Raw genomic sequence first — 23738 nt, forward strand, 5'->3', positions numbered from 1 at the left:
TTTCTTCAAAGAGCTGTTGCTCCCCTTCCACAAATCCATGTCAGGAATAGTCGCATGAATGAAAGGAAAATGCTAGTGAAACTGTTTTGATCTCCAGGAGGGCTCGCTGAGCTCAGGTGCTGCCTTCCCACTCTGAACAGAGCCTTAAGGTTCAGCTGGGAGTTCATACTCTCATCATCCAGAGGCCAGTGTCACAGCACGGCCAGGTGTACCCAACACAACAAAGCAGATGGCAGTTAGTTTTGGTGTCACAGTGCCTTTCCTCCCCTCCCTGTTCTCCCTCCGACCTGCCCCAGCCTCCCAGCCTTCCTCTCAGCTGACCTGCAGAGATCCTGCAGTGGGAGGGCAGAAAAGTCAAGGACCATGTGAGCAGTCACCTTTACTAGACATGAGAAGATCTGGGGGATTCCAGATGATAAGAGTCCACTCTTAGCTGCCCACAAATCCACTCTGGAGCGCTGGGCTTCCCCAGAGATGTGGGTCCCTGGCCACTAGTCCAGCCACTTCCGAGGCTGGGATTCCAGGGCAGAACAATATGATTTTCCCTATTTGGGGCAAACCTGAGGGGTTTCCTTGAGGAAAAGACAACTCAATTGTAAAATACTGCACCAGAGAACCCTGCAATGAGTGCATGCGTTTTCAAGGAATTTTTAAAGGCTAGGAGACTTTAAAAACATTTTAGTGACTCAGCCTATTCTAAACCATCTCAAACATAGTCAGCACTGAATTTTCTCACACAAACTCCAAGCAGGAGTGGAAGTGGCTTTGGGAAGGTCTCAGGCACACCAGGCAAACTCTAGATTATGTGTTCCTACCTAGGCAGGTAGGGCAGAAGGCCCATTTTCTTCTATAAAGCTCTGGGCTTCATAATCTGGAGTCTTGGGCTTGGGGCATATGCTGAGACCCCTCACCACAAAAGCAAAGCAATGTCTCATGATACTCTGCTACATGTCACCTAAAGAGCTAAGTGTCAGTAGCTGGACGCAGGAATTCTTTTTTTTTTTTTTTTTTAACATGGGCAGGCACTGGGAATCGAACCCGGGTCCTCTGGCATGGCAGGCAAGCATCCTTGCCTCCTTGCCTGCTGGCCACCGCGGCCCGCCAGGAATTCTTTTGATGATGCCGTTTTGGGGATGACTGAGATACTTACTCTAAAGTTACATTATTGACTCATATCTTAGTTACCTGCAGGTGTCTAAGCTGGTTCAGAGAAGAATGCAACTAAAAAGAAACCAGGAGAGTAATGAGCAGTTTCCTTAGGCTTAGAAAATATGCACAAAGTATTCTATGGAAAATCGCATTTCAGTATTTAACATACTTTACATTCTAGTCATTCTTACCATTTTTTCTTAAAGACACTTTCACTGCAATATTATTTTAGTTACAATATGTGCTCATTGTAGAAAATTCAAGCATTATAGAAATCTATTACAAAAAAGGAGTCTTCTCTTTTTAGGCCTCTACAATTCTAACCCAAGGCAGCCAGTCAGTGCTTTGGTATGTGTTCCCCCATGTTTTTCTGTTTACACACACACACATGCACATACCCTCTATACACAAGCACTCTTCATTCTTTATGAAAACAAAGTAATATGTAATTGTATAATCCAAGTAGCCCCCTTCTTGTAGGCAACCCTGAGCTGGCACAACAAAGAACCAGGGGATGCTGGAAGTTGGCTCCAAAGGCATCTTATTTCTAACAGGGTCATTTACCTCAGCCAAGTAGCTCCATGATTTTATTGCTACCTAGACATGCCCTGCTACCCTTTTCCTAGCATTATGTAGCTGAGCCCGTTTGGGGACCCTTTCGTGGCAGGTCTGTGGCAGCCCTGGCCTGCTTAGGTGCACCGCTCTGGGGGGACCCGTCTGGACCCCAAGTCTCCCTCAGTAAGCTTATTTACATTCACGCCACCTGGCACTGGTGGTATGTGAGGTGTGTCCGCCTGTCACCGAGGTGTTAGTTTACTTACCCACTCCTCCCTTATTAGACATGAGGGTTATTTCACATTATTTGTTATGACAAACAATGTGGTAATGAATGGATATTATTATGCACTTGTACTAGTATTTCAGCAAGATAGATTTTGGAGCATGAAATACTGGGTCATAGCTTATAAACACTTTAAAGTAGATAAACCAAAATATTTCTCTTTAGAGAGATTACAGGTTCACTATCACTGCTCATCTTTACCAATCCCTTCTCCAACCAAGCAATTTGAGAACATTAGCAGGAAAATTCTGGGATGGGGACCCCTGAAAGGCAGTAAATCTCATCCTCGGCTCTTATTCTCCAAACCAGACTTAATCCAACAATGCTTAGTGCACATCCTGTCTGCATGAGGGGAACACTTTCCCTGCCCTCTTCCCATCTTCAGGCCTGTCTAAACAGAGGCTGATGGGAAGCCCACTGCTCTCCACTGGCCTCCCTGGAGTTGAAGGATCATGCAACTTTAAATCAGAATGTTGTTACAGAAGAAACGGGAATAAAATATTAACTTTGTAGGTGCCCCAATGTCTCATTACTAGCTTTATTTATTACCTGATAAGACAGAAATTATTTGGGAGGAACGAGTATTTCAAAGTTCTGAAGCATAAACTTGACAGGGAGGAATGGTGCAGTGTTGGGTGCCCTCCATCTCCCCGACCTGGATCTAAAAATTAGGTTGGCTTTTTTTTTTTTTAAATATTTTATTGTAAACAACAACAAACATACAAACATTCTTGACATACTAGCATTCTATACATGGTGTACAATCAGTGGCTCACAATATCATCACATAGTTGTGTATTCATCACCATGATCATTTTTTTTAACATTTGCATCCCTCCAGCAAAAGAAATAAGAAAAAAACTTATACATGCTATACTTCTTACCCCTCCCACTCACTGACCATTAGTATTTCAATCTACTCTACTTCAATCCTTGTTTCCCCTATCAGCTGATCAGATCAGAAAAGTTTCCTCTCTGAATCCCCGGTAGGAGACTCAGGCACAGATCCAATCTGCCAGGCTCCCACTCCAAAGCGTCAGAACCTTAGCAAGCATGCAAGGTCTGCCAGTTCAAGGGGATTTGGGGGTAATCCTCAGGTCTCTTCCCTTGGGGTGGGGCTCCTCAGAGCACCTACCCCCATACACTGATCAGACATTTCTTGCTAACAGCCATGTAGGAACAACACAGGTCTATCCTCAGTTCCATTACCCAATGAGGCAAGTGGTGAGCCAGCATTTGGGGGTGGGAGTTGGGCAGCAGTGAGCCAGGACTGCTGGTGAGGTTGTAGTCCCGGATGGCCAGGAGTTGGGTGCCACACCAGGTCCCGAGGGTCAGATCCAGTCTCTAACCCTATAGGTTGCTAAATTCTGCTTTTGAGATTTTAATTTCTCCATGCCCAGTGGTGCAAAAGAAAAATGGTAAAGCCCTGCTCTCTTGCTCAGCCAGGAGGCACAATCTGATGTGTACAAGCAAGGCCCAACCACATGCAAAGGCCTCCCGCTAAGGAAGTCACTACCTGTCAGGATCAGTGGAGGCAGGAGGGGCTGAAGCACAGCCAGAACCACAAGTCCTGCCCTGTCCGCAGGAAGGATGCAGGGCCACACGGATGTCAAAAACAAGGTTTGCATGAGTGGCCAGTTAAAAAGCACAACCAGACAAAACATCCTGCCCTGGCTCCTCAATGGCCAGGCTTGGCGTGTTGGCCGAGATAAAGCACCCTGGCAGAAATCGGCCAGTAAGGATTTCTTTGCCCCATCCTATGCCCATCTCCAACAAGGGATCCATTATGCCCCAGGGCTTTCAAAGTGCATCCACAATTCCTTCACTAAAAGTCCATGGCAGGGAGAAGCACACCCAAGGTAACATGGTCAAGACTCTGGGCAGATACCTTATCTAGGAAATGAGAAGGGAGGGATCGGATTTTTAGAGACCAGCTTTGTTATTCTTTCACCCTTCTGTTCTTTTACTGCTATGCCCTACTACTGTAGGGACTCCAGGTAAGTGGTTGAAAAGCAAACCTGTCAAAGGATAAATTGGTAGAAACTGATTTCTTAACTCATCAGTTTTGCATACACTGGCATTTTATTTTTTGTGCTCCAAGGGAGATTTTGCAACTTTTTACCATGTGCCTTTATTTTTTATTGGATTTACTGAAGAGGAGGTAGTAGTTTTTGTGACCCCAGAATGATTTTAAAAACTTAGGTGCTTTTAAAAATCATTTTCATTTGCTTGGGTGATTTTATTTCTAATTCATTTTCAATCAATTGCTCTTTTTTGTCAAGGTTTTCATAATTTAAAAATTTCATCTTGAAGTCTTAAAGGATTTGTCCCCAAACAAACTGGTTAAATAGGAATGTTCTAGCTCAGTTCTGAGGCTGTGAAAACGTCCAAATCAAGGCATCATCAAAGCGAATCCTGGGCTCTGAGGACTGGCTTCCAGCAATCCTTAGCTCCTCTGCCACATGGCAAGGCACATGGCGGGTCTACTGGTCTCTCCCTTCTCTCCCTGGTTTTGTTGCTTCCAGCTTCTGGCTTCTCCGTCTGTTGCTTTCTTTCTCAGCTTCTGTCTGTGCCCTTCTCTCTCAGCTTTTTTTCTCTATTTCATCTCCTTACAAGGGACTCCAGTAAAAGGATTAAGAACCACTTTGGGCATCAAAATGTCCCACCCACAATAGATTTGCACCCACAGGAATGGATTAGCTTTAAGAACATCTTTTCTGGGGTACATAACAGCTTCAAACCATCACATGTACTTTTCACATTATTTTTATTTTATTAAATACGTTTTGAATAGGCAATGCGTCCTATTCAAAATGTTTAAAATTTTAAAAGGACAGAAGGAATACACTGGGAAATAAGTCCCTCTTCTGTATTCCCAAGGAAACCATATTTCCATACCTCGAGTTCCTTCAAGTGATGATAGTCTGTGTGCATTGACATGTGAAATTAACCATCACAATTATTATATATAGAGAGAAGCCTAAGGAATCAATAGAAAAGTTGTTAAACTAATAAGTGAGTTTAGCAGTGTCTAAGTCAATAGACAGAAATTATTCTACATACTAGAAAGTGAGAATTGGAAATTAAAATGGGAAAAATACCATTTATGGTATCATCAAAATATGAAACATTTAGGAATAAATGCAAGTATAAAATATGCAGAAACCCTAGTATACTAAAAACTATAAAACACTATTAAGAACTAAAGAAGACCTAAATAAATGGAAGGACACCATATACATGGATAGGCATTCTTAATATTGGTAAGATGTCAATTTTCCCCAAATTGACATACAGATTGAATGCAATCCTAATCAAAATCTCGGCAGGTTTTTTTTTTTGGTAGAAATTGATCATCTGATTCTAAAATTTATGTTAAAATGCGAAGGATGTAGATCTGTCAGGATAAATTTTAAAACGAACCAAGTTGGAAGACTAACATTACCTGAGTTCAAGAATTATTATACAGCTGCAGTTATTAAGACAGTGTGGTACTAGCATAAGGATTGACATACAGATTAATAAAACAGTCAAATTAAAAAGTGCTCACAAATGTAGAACAAATGGAATACTCATACATTATTAGTAGATGTGATTTTCAACACAGGACCCAAAGTAATCCAGTGCAGGAAGTTGTAATCTTTCCACCAAGGGATGCTGTCACAACAGATTATGCACATGGAAAACAGTGAATTGCAATCCTTAACTAATACATTATAAAAACAAATTAACTTGTAAATGGAAGGTAGCAGAATAGGATAAGTTGAGTTCACCTTGCTCCAAAGAACAGCTAGAGAAGGGAGAAAAAAGACCAGGAAGGCACCACATAGGTAGCCTTAGTTGAAAAAACAGAAGAACTGAGAGATAGTGAACAGGAGACAGTACAAACAACCTAGCACATCCATTTCCAGATGCAGGCCAGGAGCAGTTAGGAGTTCAAGGACAGGGAGATGGGGACAAGGAAGTAAGCCAAACCACATTCTTTGAAGGCACTACCCTCGTGCGCCACCCCGCCCCCAGTGATACCCCCCACCTGAAACTCGTCACCCACCCACCCCTACCACATTCTAAGCACCCCCACACATCCCTGCCCCAGGCATGTGCACAAAGCTGTCCCAGCACGGCATACATCTCCCTCGCAAGCACCAAGTTTCGCCCTGCCCCTCCGGAGACCCGAGAAATCGCGGCTAGCCCCTCGATCTCCATCTCCCCCTCCCTGCCCCCTGCAGGCAGTCACCTGTGCATCTGGACTGCAGAAGCTCACCTTCATAACGGGCCACATCTATAACCAGCCCATACAGTCGCTCAACCCCGCCCAACCGCCTGCGCTTTGCACATCTGGATATCAGCATCTGGCTCCCGACCTGTGTGCACACATGCGCACCCACTCAAGCCACACCCGATCAGCTCTGGGCAGGCACTGACCTGCGCATCCGGGCCACACCTGCCCCTAGCCCACACTGGCACAATTCCATCCCGCTGCCCCTGAACTCTGCGCCTATGCACCCCAGGGCCCCGCCCCTCAAATCCACGCAGTGGCAAAGCCACATCTTCCCTGCCAGGCACCCATGTATGCACGCACGGACCTCTTGACCCCTGACCTTTCACCCCCTGTCCCGTACACCTGCACACCTTTGCCTGGCTCCATAGCACAACTGTCCTTCTCCCAGACATGGTAGGTGCTCTCAGAGGGCACATTTGTGCTACTTAGCCTCTGCACTGCACAACGGGCACCCCTACCCAACCCCATCCCTAAACCTATGGACCCACGCCAGGGCCCCACCCTCATCACTCACCCCTGACACACGTCCCAAACTTCCGTGACCTGTGCTCCACGCCTACAAGCTCCTGCATACACACTCTGGCCCTCCTGGATTCCTCCCACTGCGAAGGACACACCCATGCTCCAACTTCCCTATGCTCTGACTTCTGTGCCTAGTATCCCAGACCCTGACAGCCACAACCCACGCACTTCATGCACCCACTTGCATCATGCCCAGATACTAGCCCTAGGACACCTGCTCAGACCCCCATCCACCTCCTGCTGCGCCCTACCTCTGAGTCCCCCACGCCGCAATCTGCTCCTGCACTCAAGGCCTGCCTGAACTGCACCTGACCCCAGGGCCCCTGCACCGCATGTCCACAACCCCATGACCCACACCCCATGCTCACAGGCACCAGCGTAATGTCTCCAACCCATGCATATATCTGCATTGCAAACTGTCACTACACTATTACACCTCCCCCCACACCCAGCATCCTGCTTAATACCTGTTCCAAAAATACAAAGATTTAGACTACTGAAGGCAATTAACATCCAAAGTATCCTTATCAAGATATTCACATGCTGTGAGGACAACAGAAGATCACTAACCATGTGAAGATGCAAACAGCTACAGTCCAGTATAATGACCAAATTACAACATTAGAGGAGATACAGATTTTGGAACAACTAATCAAAGTCATATAACTTTACTAAGTAAAATCAGTGGGATGGCTAATAACATAGGAAGATAAAGAATACACTAGAGGACTTCTGGGAAGATAATTGAAGAGTAACTCGAGATTAACGCTGCTCCACAGAAAAGTTAGAGGAAAGACAGGAGGGTGACTGAGGCGGCGATTTGGGAGTGTGGCTGACCTGGGAGAGCCTTCTGCACCACACAGGGCAGCCCTGGTTTCAGAGGCCAAGGAACTGAGAGGCAAAGGGCTGGAGCCTGGCATGGAGGTGTAGAGCCCATGGGAGTGCACAGATGGGAGCCGGGGACTAGGAAGTAATACAGGCCATGTTCATTGGGCATGCTTCCCTCACCAGCGCAGCCCCATGAACGGCAATCACCCTACACCCCACATACCCGAACCCCGTCAACTGCTCCCATTCTCCACGCTACAGGCACCCCGACCCCACCAGCCCCCAGTGAACATACCTGGCCCACACCTCCACCTCAAGTGCAGCCCATCCACCTCTCTTGCACCCCTCCCGAGCACTACCTCCCCTTTCCTGTTCCCTGCAGGCTGTTGCCAGTGCATAAAGGCTTCAGGTGTTAACCTCCATACCTAGGCTACCCCTGCCCCTCTGTCCATAGTGTCCCACAGCCTCACCCTGCCCCACCTGAGTTCTGTGCATCAGTTTACAGCACTCCTAGACCCATGCATATACATGGGCCCCCAATCATGTCATTCAGCCCTGGGAATTACACTTTACAGCAGTCCTAGAACCGCTCATATGCACAGCCCTCAGCCTCACATCCCAGCACTGAGAAAGTGATGACCTGCGCAGCTGGGTCACATCTGCCCCTAATCCACAAAGGTAAAATGTCAACCTGCTGCCACACCTCTACACATATGCACAAAGGGCACAGTGCCTTAGACCAGCGCACATCAGGGTTACAACCCCCAGACTGGTGCACCTGCACAGCTACATCCTCCCTGGCCATTGGGCACCCACGTTCATGAGCATCAGCTTAACATCCCCAACCTGTGCCTATACCTGCCCTGCAATAAATCACTTGACTGAGTGCCCCACCTTGCACCCTGCTTCCTGCTCTACAACCATCCCACAAACACAAGGCCTTAGACTACTGAAAGAAATCAACTTCCCAAGTAAATCAATCAAGATATTTACACAAAGACAGCAGAAGATCACGAAGCATATCACAATGCAGACAGATATAACCCTGCCTAATGACCAAATTAGAACACCAGAGGAGACAGACATTGGAACTACTAATCAAAGATGTTCATACAATTCTACTTAATAAAATAAGTGGGATAGCAAATGACATAAAGGAGATAAAGAAGATAGGAGAAAGCATAAAGAGGATTTTAAAAGAATAAATAGAAAAATAGCAGTTATCACAGAGATTAAGAACTCTGTTGACCAAATAAAAAATAAGAGGCACATAACACCAGATTTGAAGAGACAGAAGGAAGAATAAGTGATAGAGAGGACAGGATAACTGACTTTGAAGACTCAAAACAGCAAATGGCAAAAAAGACGGAAAAAATTGAATTGGATCTCAGGGAAATGATAGACAAAACAAAGTGCACAAATATAAGAATCACTGGTGTCCCAGAAGGAGAAGAGTGGAGTAAAGGGCTAGAAAGAGTAGTTGAGGATATAATGGGGGAAAACTTCCCAACCCTCATAAAGGACATATACAAGTCAAAGAAGCCCAAAGAACTCCAAACAGGATTCAAACAGGCCTTCCCAAGGCACATACTAACCAGTCTGTTAAATGTTGAAGAGAAGCAGAAAATTCTGAAAGTTGCAAGAAAAACAATCTACTACATACAAGGAAAACCAAATAAGACTGAGTTCAGACTACTCAGCAAGCACCATGGAGGTGAGAAGTCCTGAAAGAATTTGTCAACAAGAGACCAGCCCTACAAGAAATACTAAAAGGAGTTCTGCCAGCTGAAAAAAAAAAGACAAGAGAGGGAAGTCTGGAGGAGGGCACAGAATTGAAGAGTACCACTAAGGGTAATTTAAAGAATTCAAAGAGAAAGGGGGGAAAGAATATACAAATCTGACAAATAAAATTTAAAAATTAAGATGGTGGAATCAAGAAATGCCTTTTCAGTAATAACTCTGAATGTCAATGGAATAAATTTACCAATTAAAATTGACAGAATGGATTAAGAAACATAATCCAGCTATATACTGCTTACAAGAGACTCATCTTAGAAACAAGGATACAAATAGATTGAAAGTGAAAAGATGGAAAAAGATTTTCCATGGAAGTTGTAACCAAAGAAAGCAGGAGTAGCTATACTAATATCAGACAAAATAGACTTTAAATGTAATGACATCATAAGAGAAAAAGAAGGACACTACATACTAATTAATGGGTCAATTCACCAAGAAGATATAACAATTATAAATGTTTATGCTCCCAATAAAACAGCTCCAAAGTACACAGGACAGAGATGGCAAAACTGAAAGGAGTGGTAGATGTTTCAACAATAACAGTAGGAGGCTTCAATATACCACTCTCCTCTACAGACAGAACAATCAGACAGAAGATCAACAAATTGGAAATAGAGAAGTTAAATAACTTAATAAATGAATTAGACCTAACAGACATATATAGGTCAATGCACCCCAAAGTACAGGGATATATATTCTTCTCTAGTGCTCACAGAACATTCTCCAGGAAAGATCATATGCTGGGCACAAAACAGGTCTTTATAAATTTAAAAACACTGAAATTATTCAAAGCACCTTCTCTGATCACAATGGGATGAAGCTGGATCTCAATAATCACCAAGGAACAAAAATATTCACAATATATGGAGATTAAATAACCAGTGAGTTGAAAAGAAATTGCAAGAGAAATCAGTAGCTATCTGGAGATGAATGAAAATGAGAATACAAGTTATCAGAACCTATGGGATACAGCAAAGTGTGCGTTGAGAGGGAAATTTATTGACCTAAATGCCTATATTAAAAAATAAGAAAGAACAAAAATTGAGGATTTAACAGCATACCTGGAAGACCTTGAGAAAGAATAGCAAACTAACCCCAAAGCAAATAAAAGAAGAAAAACAACAAAGATTAAAGCAGAGATAAATGAATGGGAGAACAAAAGAACAACAGAAAGAATAATAAAACCAAAAGTTGGTTCTTTGAGGAAAATCAATAAATTTGATGGGTCACTAGCAAGACTGACAAAGAAAAGAGAGAGGATGCAAATAAACAAAATCAGAAATGAGAAGGGGTGTGTTACCACAGACCCTGAAGAAATAAAAGAAAACATAAGAGGATACTATGAACAACTATTTGCCAATAAACTAGACAACTTAGATGAAATGGCCAAGTTCCTGGAGACACACAACAAGCTATACTGACTTAGGAAGAAATAGAAGATCTCAATAAACCCATCACAAGTAAAGAGATTCAATCAGTCATCAAAAATTTTACTACAAAGAAAAGCCCAGGACCTGATGGCTTCACAGGGGAATTTTATCAAACATTTCAAAAAGAACGAACACTAATCCTACTCAAACTTTTCTAAAAAATTGAGGAAAAAGGAACTTCTCCTAACTCATTTTATGAAGCTAGTATCATTTTAATACCAAAACCAGGTAAAGATGCTAGGAAAATTACAGGCCAATCTCCCTAAAGAACACAGAGGCAAAAATTCTCAATAAAATATGAGCAATTGAATCCAACATCATATTAAAAGAACTATACACCATCACCAAGTGGGGTTTATACCAGGAATGCAAGGATGGTTCAACACAAGAAAATCAATTAATGTGATACAGCACATCAACAAATCGAAAAGGAAAAATCACATGATCATCTCGATTGATGCTGAAAAAGCATTCAACAAAATTCAGCATGCTTTTCCAATAAAAACACTCCAAAAGACAGGAATCAAAGGTAACTACTTCAATATGATAAAGGGAATATATGAAAAACCAATAGCCAGCATCGTACTCAATGGAGAGAGACTTAAACCTTTCCCCCTAAGATCAGGAACAAGGCAAGGATGTCCACTGTCACCACTATTACACTGTGGTAGAAGTTCTAGCTAGAACAATCAGGCAGGACAAAGAAATAAAAGTCATCCAAATTGGAAAGGAAGAAGTAAAACTCTCATTATTTGCAGATGATACGATACTATACTTGGAAGATCTTGAGAAATCTACAACAAAGTTACTTGAGCTAATAAACAAATTCAGCAAGGTGGCGGGATATAAAATTAACCTGCAAAAGTCAGTAACATTTCTATACACAAGCATTGAGCTAGCTGAGGAGTCAGTTAAGAAAAAAATTCCATTCAGAATAGCAAGTAAAAGAATCAAGTACTTAGGAAAGAACTTAACTAGGGATGTAAAGGACTTGTACACAGAAAGCCACCTAACATTGCTAAAAGAAATCAAAGAATATCTAAATAGGTGGAAAGACATTCTCTGCTCATGGATAGGAAGGTTAAATGTAGTTAAGATGTCAATTCTACCCAAGTTGATCTACAGATTCAATGCAGTACCAATCAAAATTCCATCAACTTACTTTAAAGACTTGGAAAAGCTAGTTACCAAATTCACCTGGAAGGGAAAACAGCCCTGAATAGCTAAAAGTATCCTAAAAAAGATTGAAGTGGGAGGATTAACAGTTCCCTATTTAAAAACCTATTATGAAGCCACAGTGGTCAAACAGCATGGAACAAAGACAAATGTATTGACCAATGGAATAGAATTGATAGCACTGAAATAGTCAACCAAATCTATGGTAAACTGATGTTCGACAAGGCCACCAAATGTACTGAAATGCGACAAAACTGACTTTTCAATAAATTGGCCTGGGACAACTGGATATCAATAGTCAGAAGAATGAAAGGAGACCCCTACCTCACACCCTATATAAAAATTAACTGAAATTGGATCAAACAGTTAAACATAAGAACCAGTCCCATAAAGTTCCTAGAAGAAAATGTAGGGAAACATCTTCAAGAACTAGTAATAGGAGGTAGCTTCCTAAACTTTACACCAAAAGCACAAGCAGCAATAGAAAAATAAATAAGAACGGCTCAAAATCAAATGCTTTTATGAAACTAACCCCCACAAAGGATAGGTCAAGCCTACTTAAAATTAGGCCTAAGAGTCACCTCCAAGAGGATCTCTTTTGTTGCCCAGGTGTGGCCTCTCTCCAGCCAACACAAGCAAACTCATTGCTCCTGTCTACGTGGGACATGACTCCCAGGGGTGTGGACCTTCCTGGCAACGTAGGACAGAAATCCTAGAATGAGCTGAGACTCAGCATCAAGGGATTGAGAAAACCTTCTCAACCAAAAAGGGGAAGAACAAAATGAGACAAAATAAAGTGTCAATGGCTGAGAGATTCCAAACTGAGTTGAGAGGTTATCTTGGAGATTATTCTTACGCATTAAATAGATATCACCTTGTTAGTCAAGATGTAATAGAGAGGCTTGAGGGAACTGCCTGAAAATGTAGAGCTGTGTTCAAGTAGCCATGTTTCTTGATGCTGATTGCATGATAGAGCTTTCACGATGTGACTGTGTGATTGTAAAAACCTCGTGTCTGATGCTCCTTTTATCTACCTTGTCAACAGATGAGTAAAACATATGGAATAAAAATAAATAATAGGGGAAACAAATGTCAAAATAAATTTAGATTGAAATGCTAGTGATCAATGAAATGGAGGGGTAAGGGGTATGGTATGTACGAATTTTTTTCTGTTGTCTTTTTATTTCTTTTTCTGAATTGATGCAAATGTTCTAATGATCATGATGATAAACATGCAACTATGTGATGATATTGTGAATTATTATATATGTAGAAAGGAATGATCATAAGTTAAGAACATTTGCATTTGTTGTTATATATTTTTTAAAAATTAATTAAAAAAATCAAATGCTTTTGCGACTCAAAAGTCTTTGTCAAAAAGGTGAAAAGGCAGCCAACTCAATGGGAGAAAATATTTGGGAATTACACATCAATAAGGTTGATATCTTGTATACATAAAGAAAGCATACAACTCAACAACAAAAGAACAAACAACCCAATTATAAAGTGGGTTAAAGATATGAATAGGCATTTCTCTGAAGAGCAAATACAGATGGCTAAAGAGCATACGAAGAAATGCACATTCTCATTAGCTATTAGGGAAATGTAGATCAAGACTACAATGAGATATCACCTTATACCTACGAGAATGGCTGCTATTAAACAAACAGGAAACTACAAATGTTGGAGAGGATGTTGAGAAATTGGGACACTTATGCATTGCTGGTGGGAATGTACAATGGTACAGTTGCTATGGAAGACAGTACGACAGTTCCTCAGAAAACTAAATATTGAATTGTCCTATGATCTGGTAATATCACTACACGGTATATACCCAGAAGAGCTGAAAGCAGGGGCACAAACAGATTTGCACATGGATGTTCATACCAGTATTCACAATCACTAAAAGATGGAAACAATCCAAGTGCCCATCAAGAGACAAGTGGATTAACAAAACGTGGTATATTCATACAATGGACTATTATGCAGCAGTAGGATGAAATGACCTCCTGAACCACATGACAAGATGGATAAACCTTGAGGACATAATGTTGAGTGAAATAAGCCAGAAAACAAAAGGTCAGATACTGCATATTTCACTTTTATGACCACAGTGAAGGTAAAATCAAAGGCTTATAATACAGAATATAGGGATCTAGAGATACACAGAAGCTTGAGTTGGGTGAATAGATTGCTAATGAAGTTGAACTTAATTGTAAGGGAATAGACAGAAGTGAAGGCAGTTCACTAGTGGGTCTATAAGTAATATTACCATTTTGAAAGTGAACATGATTGAAAGGGTGGTATAGACTCATGTGCCGCATCTGTTAACACTACAAATATAAATGAGTTCTTAAATGAACCACTACAAAGGTATGAATCTTGTACAAAGAGTGTATAATTACATGGTATAGAGGGAAAAATGATATTGCATGCTCTGGGCTGTTCAATGGGAAAACATCAACAGTTCTGCGGCTGTTGTCCCGGGGTACATTATGTGCTGGGGGTACATTATGGAGGGAGAGTCAAGAGTTAGGGCAAAATTTTGATTTTCTATTTGGTGAGGGTGTGTTTATTGGTTATCATTCTCTTGGGAACAATGAAATTATCTAAAATTGAGAGTGCTGATGAACTATTGACTTTGTACATTATACGTGAGGCCCAGTAGATGGAGGTGGCTGAAAGATGCACTGTCTGAGAAGTAATTTGGCAAACAATGGTGTAAACATATGATTGAACACAGGGCTGCTACAAAAAGGAAAGAATGTGAGTGAAACTGTGGGACATTAAGTGAGGCAAAATAAGCCAGAAACAAAAGAGCAAATATTGTATCATCTCATTTAGAAAATACTTACAAGAAAATTGGGGCCTAGATTGTAAACTCTTATAGCAGTCACATTTAGTCCAGAGTAGTAATTGTGATTTCTGGATTCTGAGGGACTATTTTGTGTATGTATAACCTGGTATTTAGAGATAAGAATGAAGCCAATTGGGTCAGGATTAAGGTAATTCAGAATACAGGGGTAAAGAAGACATTTCCTGTATTTCAGAACTTCACCTACTCTTTGAGACCAAAAAAAGAAAGTTTTATTATGTCCAGAACCTAAATTTTCTGTAGCACATAATCTAACTCAACCTGGCTGGATAGATCATTTAAACAATCCAAACACCGGGAGCCCAGAATAAGAATGAGAGCCTTTAATCCTGTACAGTTTAACGTAATGCCTGGATATATCCCAGAGTATATTAAGCAGATAATCAAAAAGTATTGGCAAAGTCCCTTGAAGGATGGGAGAAAAATTACGGAACTATTAACTTTACCACAAGGGAAATCCCAGATACTGTGCCAAACATCAGGGACACCCAATTAATAGGCCAAGCTCTTGATTGTGAGGCTTGCTCTTGTGAAGCTTATGTTTGTGGTGGAGAAGCTTAGCCTACCTATAGGTATGCCAAAGAGTCACCTCAGGAGGACCTCTTTTATTGCTCAAAAGCGGCCCCTCTCTCTCTAAGCCCAATTCTGCAAGTGAAACCATTGCCCTCCCCACTGCATGGGACAGAACATCCAGGGATGAGCTTGGGCCTGGTACCATGGGATCAACAATGCTTTCCTGACAAAAAAGGGAAAAAAAGTATAACAAATAAGGTATCAGTGGCAGAGAGTTTAAATAGAGTCAAAAGGCTACAATGGAGGTCACTCTTATGGAAGCTTCAGTTAGACATTGCTACCTATCATGATTTGCCACCCCCAATCAAAACCATTCTTGCCAATCCTAATGAATATCTAGGGCATTATATAAGATTCCATAAAGGTACCATACACAAGGGTAACTCTTCAAAACCTACAAACTCCAGATGGTTCCCTGGACCAGTTAAGTCCTGAAATGCAGAGGGGTCAGCCCTTGTAGAACATCAACTAGTTCCATGCCCCTCATCCCATATTATTGACAGCTCCTTCCAACACGAAAAAATTAGAATGGGCATAGCCCAAATGCGCTGCTTTGAAAGGATGTATGTCCCCTTGAAAAGCCAAGTTTTAATCTAAATCCCATTTCATAAAGGCAGAATAATCCCTATTCAATACTATATGTTTGAAACTAATCAGATTATCTCCCTGGAGATGTGATTTAATCAAGACTGGTTGTTAAACTGGATTAGGTGATGACATGTCTCCACCCATTTGGGTGGGTCTTGATAAGTTTCTGGAGTCCTATAAGAGAGGAAACATTTTGGAGAATGAAAGAGATTCAGAGAGAGCCAGAGAAGAACGACATAGCCACGAGGAGTAGAGAGCCCACAAGCCAGTGATCTTTGGCGATGAAGAAGGAACGTGCCTCCTGGGAAGCTTCATGAAACAGGAAGCCAGGAGAAGCTAGCAGATGAGGCCATGTTCACCATGCGCCCTTCCAGATGAGAGAGGAACCCTGTGTTCACCATGTGCCTTACCAGATGAGAGAGAAACTCTGACTCTGTTTGCCATGTGCCCTTCCACTTGAGAGAAACCCTGAACTTCATTGGCCTTCTTGAACCAAGGTATCTTTTCCCTGGATGCCTTTGATTGGACATTTCTTTTTTTTTTTTTTTTTTTTTTTTTTGAGGGAGGAAGGGAAGGAAAGACAGAGAGAAGGAAGGAAGGATGGAAGGAAGGAAGGGAGGAAGAAAGGGAAACATCTTTAAACATTTTCTTGTTTTATTGTATTTTGTTTTTTTTTTTTTTTTGTTACATGGGCTGGGGCCGGGAATCGAACCGAGGTCCTCCGGCATAGCAGGCAAGCACTTTGCCCGCTGAGCCACCGCGGCCCGCCCTGGACATTTCTATAGACTTGTTTTAATTGGGACATTTTCTCAGCCTTAGAACTGTAAACTAGCAACTCATTAAATTCCCCCTTTTAAAAGCCATTCTGTTTCTGTTATATTGCATTCCAGCAGCTAGCAAACTAGAACACCAAATATCCTAAAGAACGGGAGAAATATCAAAGGTGATGGTGGAGTTATATAGAGAAGGTCAGGTTTATTAATACTGAATCATTATACTGATATTTCTTTTAGTCTCCAATACCTTAGAGCAGCTAGAAATAAAAACCTAAAACTGTGGAATTGTAACCCATACCAAACTCTGGAAATCTGTTATACAACTAATTGTTGCGATGTACTTTGAAATTTATTGCTTTGATGTAAATATGTTATTTAAAGAGGAGGAGTATAACAGAGAAGATAGGATTTAACAAATGAGTATGACAACCGAATCATTATATTAATATTTCTTTTGGTCTCCAATGTCTTGCAGCAGCTAGAAGAAAAAGCAAAAAATCGTGGGACTGTAACCCATACCAAACTTTAAAATCTGTTCTATAACTACTTGTTAAAATACACTTGAAAATTTATTGCTTTTTTGTACATATGTTATATTTCACAATAAAAAAACCAAATTAACTTGCAAATGGATCATACACCTACAAGTAATAGCTAAAATTACATGAAAATTCTAGAAGAATACCTAAGAGAAAATCTTTGTGACCTTGAGGCAAGCAAAGACTTTCTTAACTAGGATACAAAGAAAATGGACTCTCAGAGAAAAAAATGATGGATTGCACTGAAATGATTTGTGATCTGCTGTGTGCAGGACCTAAGAGGGCTCTTCCATTTTGATCTGGACAGTCCAGCAAGCAGCCTGGATATGCTGGTGGCCACTTCTGCTTTTCAAAATTCCTGCAGGTTTTTTGCAAAGTTAAGCCAACTGATTTATCTTTCTTTGTGCTACTGTATTATTTTAAGATATATTGCCATTTCTTTCCTCCATATTGGCAAATATAGAAAAGACTTTCAGTTTTGACCTTTCTATCCTTCTCAAGAGTTGTACTGCTTCCAAATTCCCAGAGGATCTGAGAGGCTTATCTTACTTGTAGTGTAGATACTCTGATGGGGCAATCAGTGACACATGTAGGCAAACAGCATTAGCTAGATTTAAAAAAATAAATTTTGCCCGATGTATTTACCAATTATAAATTTCAAGTTTACTTTTACCATTGTCAACTTGTACAAAGAAACCCAATTAATAAGTCCCCTCCTGTCAATTTTGTGATATATCAACCTGATGCTTTTAATGTCTTAAGTTTTCTTTGGGGAATATTCTACACCAGTCATTCAGAAGTTCCTTATTTGCTGTCCTTGATCAGTTATTAGTTCTTTTGTGGTTTGGAAAAGGAAAATATATTTTATTAAAAAAAAAAAAACTCTTAAAAGGTGATTAAAAAAACAAATAAAAAACAAACAAACAAAAAAGAAACAACAAAAACCTACTGTGAAGATTACAACATTCAGATCAACCAGGTTCTCCACACATGACATATCCACTTTTAATTTGCTAATTTAGATCACTATGCATCTACCTTGTTCTAATGGCCCTACCTTTCTAGTGACATGTTAAGAAATAACATGTTGAATTTGTATGAAAATATCCCATTCACATTAATAAGATGATAGGGTTAAATGACTGATCTCATGCATTGATCTCACTGGTGAATAATACATATTTTTTTTCTTCCTTTTTTTTTTCTCATGGGCAGGCACCGGGAATCGAACCCGGGTCCTTGGGCACGGCAGGCAAGCACTCTTACCTGCTGAGCCACCGTGGCCCGCCCATGAATCATATTTTTGATGAAAACAAGTAAGCTTCCCCCCACACTCACCCGAGTTGAGTACCTCATATTCTAAGAAAGCACACACATAAACACAACTCAAATGCCCCCAAGATCCAGTGCAACTAAAAGGCAACTGAATTAAATTTTTAAATAATTTAATAACTGGAGATCAAATTTTAAAAAGGCATCCAGATTCAGCTAATCACCAACCTACACAAGAGTATCACACTATTTATATACAGTGTAAAGCAAGTACAGATGGGACAAACTCCCTCTATTTAAACAAGAATGCATTTCTCACCTTGGGAGGGGATCATTCAAAGAGCAGCCTGGCTCAAGTTCTAGGTACCTACTCAGCTGTGACCTACTTCAAAAGAGCTCTGTTTTAAGTTTATATGACCAATAAATCTACTGTAAATAAGTCATTTGGAATATTAGGGTTTGCAAGTGCTTTTTGGCTCTTAGTAAGATTTAAAAAAAAAGGGTGGGCCTTGGTGGCTCAGCTGGCAGTTTTCTCACCTGCCATGCTGGAGATTCGGGTTCAATTCCCAGTGCCTGCCCATGCAAAAAAAGAAAATAATAATAATAATTAAACACTTTATACTTTTTATTAGTAAAAAATTAAAAAACAAAACACCTTCTGGGAAGTAAACCACTACTAAAAATATGGTTATCCAGATATAACCTTAGAGGGAAAGACACGGTCAGCCACAGCACCTTTTACCCAGAGAAAGCAGTTTTATGAAATTCAAGTACACACATTTTATTCCTGGCTCTATAAAACTTTAACCAATCATCACTGCTATAAATGTGCTATTCCTAACATAATACCATCTTGAGGGGAAACCTAATCTATTTCTAGCAGAGTTTAAATCTCAAAACAACAATCCTACCAATCTACCAATCTTTAAGCAGTACAAGCCCTTTCTTGAGTCAAGTGATATTTGAAAATTAGGTTGCCCAGGCAGAGGAATCTCCTAAAAAAATTTTTGGTGATAACTGGCATGGGGTTTGACTTATAATTCCTCATATATATATAATATGGTATCTCTGCAAATCCCAAACTCCAAGAGATTCTGTTTTTATGGGCCATTTCTGTTTTTCAGTTATGCTTCACAGTTTCAATGCAAAATTTTGTACTCATTTTGGTTAGACTCTCAAAGTTTCTTTAAAACGAATACGAATAAAGCCATAATTAAAACTGATGAGACTTTAAGTATTTCCATTACAGAGTTTTACCATATTGTAAGAGTAAACAGCCCAATATAATAATATAAAAAATTGAAATGCAAAGTGGTTCAGTGACTTCAAAAGCAAATGTGAGAGAACAGTAGAACAGAAAGGAGGAACCTGACTTTTAATATCAGTACATCAAGGTCATGTGGAGGACAATGACCATAATTATTTAAAGGGGAAAAAATTACATTATTTATAGAAGTTGAGCACTGCAAGATCATTTCAAAATCATTTAATCTAATGTTCCTAATTTTACAGATAAGGAAGAAACCCAGAAAAGCAACTTAATTGGAGTGAAAGTCAAGCTAAATTATTTCTTTTGCCTCTGGGTGTCCATGTAAACACTAGGCACTTAGCCTGATAAAGAAACATCACAACATATCCTAATCCTGAAATACAGATACAAAGCTCTCAATTTACCTTTCAGTTGGTGGGCAAAAAATATTTGCGTTAATGTTCTAAACCAGAATCAGGGGAAACAGGATAGATAATGATATACTGATTTTCTATTTAAATATCATGTCAATTTGGTGTTGCCAAACCAACAAAATAGAGGAACGTTAAGTAGGCAATGCTTCTTTGTTTCCATCATATCAATCAGAAATATGGGCAGCGCAGAGCTAATTCTCTGCTTTTCCAAGAGATAAAGTAGGTGGTGGGAACATGGCTGCATTTAGGGTTACTTCAGGCTATTGAGAAATTTGGCATGCTCCTCTCCTCTTGGTAACAGGGTTTCTCCTCCTATCTTTGGGCCTGTTTTTTCCTAGAAAAATGAAAATATTTTAATGAGAAATGACTCAACATTATTTTCATGGGTCATAAAATTAGTCACTTTTCAAACTACAAACATACCTTTAACATTCCGTCCCGTTCCCATTTGAAGAGGCCACAATTACTGAAATGGAAAAGATGGGTTTATGAGCAGGTAAGGCACAGGTCAGCACACATAGACAGCACTGCTCACTCCACTGAGGGAAGAGGAGCCCCTTCCAAGGGAGCTGACCCTTTGATACAGTGCATGACGGAGGAGACTTAAAGAAAGGCTATGCTTTCTTAGGGCTGCATTTGCTGGACAGGTCAGGAAAGCTTTGGGGAGCTGTGGAAGCAGCTTTTGGCATCCCTCATGATCCCCTCCCCAATGAGCTTGGAGTCAGTGTGCACCCCCTTTATGCATCCCTGGCCTCGTCCTGGCTAGGAAAGACTAACTTGGCAAAGTCCCCTCCACGTGCCCCTCCTCTCAGCTCTCCAATGTGCCTCTCCTTTCAGAACTTGCCCTCCAGGTAAAAGCAGCTTGAGACAACAAAAGCAGAGTAAGAAACTATACAGGTAGACATTCTGGAGCAAAGGCTTGCCTGTTTTATCATCCAGGAGAGAGAGAGAGGTCTGCCTCCTGGGAAACAGAGGGGCAATTAAACTGTTGCAAACAGGGAAACTCCAAAACAACTGCACAAGCCAAAAAGCCAGGGAGGACCTGCACTGTATTTGTCTTGGTCAGACCTATAAAAGTTGGGAGAAGGATCAAGGGAGGAGAAATTATAACAGAGAAAATAGGATTTAACATATGAGTATGACTGCTGAATCACTATATTGCTATTTTCTGTAGCCTCTAGCATTTTGGAGCAGCTAGGAAGAAAAATCTGAAATAGGGAAGTAGTAACCCATACCAAACTCTGAAATTTGTCCTGCAACTACTTGTTGAAATATACTTTGAAAATTATTGCTTTTTCTTTGTATATATGTTATATTTCATGCAAAAACATTAAAAAAAAACTGTAAGAACTAGAAAAAGGCAGGCAAACTAAACCCAAAATGAGCAGAAGGAAATAACAAAGATCAGAGTAGATATAAATGAAATAGGGAAAAACAACAACAAAACAATAGAGAGAATCAACAAAGTCAAAAGTTGGTTCTTTCAAAAAATCAATAATATTGACAAACTTTTGGTTAGTCTGATGAAGAAAATGAGAGGACACAAATAATGAAAATCAGAAATGAAAAGGGGGATATTACTACCAATCCTGCTGAAATAAAAAGGACTGTAAGAGGATATTATGAATAACTGTAAGCCAATAAATTCGATAACCCAGATGAAATCAACAATTCTTAGAAACACCCAAACTACCCACCACTGACTCAAGAAGAAATAGAAAATCTCAACAAATCAATTACTAGTAAAGAGACTGAATCATTAATCAAAAACCTCCCAAACAAAGAGACATCCAGGACCAGATGCCTTCACTGGTGAATTTTAACAAACATTCCAAGATTTAACACCAATCTTGTTCAAACTCTTGTATAATAGAGAAGAGGAGGGAATATCTCTTATTTCATTCTATGAGGCCAGCAACATTCTAATACCAACATAAAGATACCACTAGAAAAGAAAATAACAGACCAATATACCTTATGGATATAGAAGGAAAAATTCTCAACTAAATATTAGCAAACTGAATTCAATATCACATTAAAAGAATTCTACATCATACTCTAGTTTCTCTTCAGATCATATAAATCTTTTGCCTTTCACTAAAGATTTCCGTGGAGAGAAACAAGCATGAGTTCTTAACCAATTTTTTGAGGCTCTGTCTTTACAGAGCTTATTAAAGTGTGTTGTAATAAAAGACTTTCAAAGTGAAAAAAAAAAATTCTACATCATGGTCAAGTGGGATTTTTCCCAGGTCCGTAAGGGTAAGTCAACATAAGAAAATCATTTAGTAATACACACATCAACAGAATAAAGGAAAGAAACCACATGATCATCTCATTTGATATAGAAAAGGCATTTGATAAACTCCATCATTCTGCACTACTTCTTGATAAAAACACTCAGAAAAACTAGGAATAAAAAGAAACATCCTTAACATGATAAACAGCATTCATAAAAAGCTTGTGACTAACATCATACTCAATGGTGAAATACTGAAGGCTTTTCTAAGATCAGGAAAAAGACAGGAAGGATGCCCACTGTCACTAACTCAGTGCTAACAAATATAATTATAGTTACTGAATCATTATATAAATGCTTTCTAACTTTCTGATACATTGTGATGTAGTCAGAAGCAATGATCTGTAACTGTTGTAACTCATTGAATTGAAACCCAGATGACTTGTTTCTTTGATGATATGCTATATTTTATAACTGCATAATCTTTACCCTGTAACTGGGTGGTAACAAGATAATTCATAACTAGAGCAGCATGTATTCCCTTATCTTGTTTTGCAACCTTGAAGTCTGATACTCTGGTACACAAACTCTCAATGTTTATTAATGAAGTATTATGAGTCAGCCCAGAACTAACCAAGCAGTTCTAATCAGAGTTGGACTGTGCCTGACATGCGCAATAGCCTAATCTTAAACTTCAGATGAGCTAAGCATGTAATCAATATGTGCATGCTCAGAGATTAGACTATTTCTAATCTGCCAGCCTTTGCTTGAATGCCATCAAACACTGAAAGTCTTTCCAGTTTGGGGAGACAGGTTTGAGGAACTGTCCTCGGGTCTTCATGAGACTAGGAAAATCCTGGTGTCACTTTATTGACTCTGATGCACATCGGGCTAGGGACTCACTTTTGAGTCACAATATCGCCACCGCTATTCAACATTATACAGAAGTTCTAGCCAGACCAATTAGAAGAGAAAGAGAAATAAAAGGTATTCAAATTGGAAAAGAAGAAGTAAAACTTTTCCTGTTTGCAGATGACATGATCCCTTATATAGACAACCCAGAAAAATCCACAATGAAGCTACTAGAACTAATAAACAAATTTATCAAAGTGGTGGGATAAAAAATCAACATGGAAAAGTCAGTGATGTTTCTATACACTAGTAATGAACA

At 40.1% G+C, this 23738-nt stretch overlaps 1 protein-coding gene and 1 non-coding gene across 3 annotated transcripts in view; one reads left to right on the forward strand and one right to left on the reverse strand.

The window, feature by feature from the left end:
* Positions 1-19255: 19255 nt before the first annotated feature.
* The window catches only part of MCM10 (minichromosome maintenance 10 replication initiation factor), a 34212-nt gene continuing 29729 nt past the window's right edge, over positions 19256-23738 (reverse strand). For both annotated transcript variants that reach the window (XM_077169402.1, XM_077169401.1), the window contains exons 19-20: positions 20755-20797; positions 19256-20665 (exon numbers count right to left, since the gene is read on the reverse strand). In XM_077169402.1, coding sequence (XP_077025517.1) covers positions 20582-20665; positions 20755-20797 — 127 coding nt within the window. In that variant the 3' untranslated portion in view covers positions 19256-20581. The remainder of the gene's footprint in view (positions 20666-20754; positions 20798-23738) is intronic.
* Positions 22385-22500, forward strand: LOC143643092 (U5 spliceosomal RNA). Its single transcript, XR_013156129.1, has one exon. It is a non-coding gene; the product is annotated as a U5 spliceosomal RNA (small nuclear RNA).

Source organism: Tamandua tetradactyla, chromosome 7 (assembly GCF_023851605.1).
Source record: "Tamandua tetradactyla isolate mTamTet1 chromosome 7, mTamTet1.pri, whole genome shotgun sequence".
NCBI lineage: Eukaryota > Metazoa > Chordata > Mammalia > Pilosa > Myrmecophagidae > Tamandua > Tamandua tetradactyla.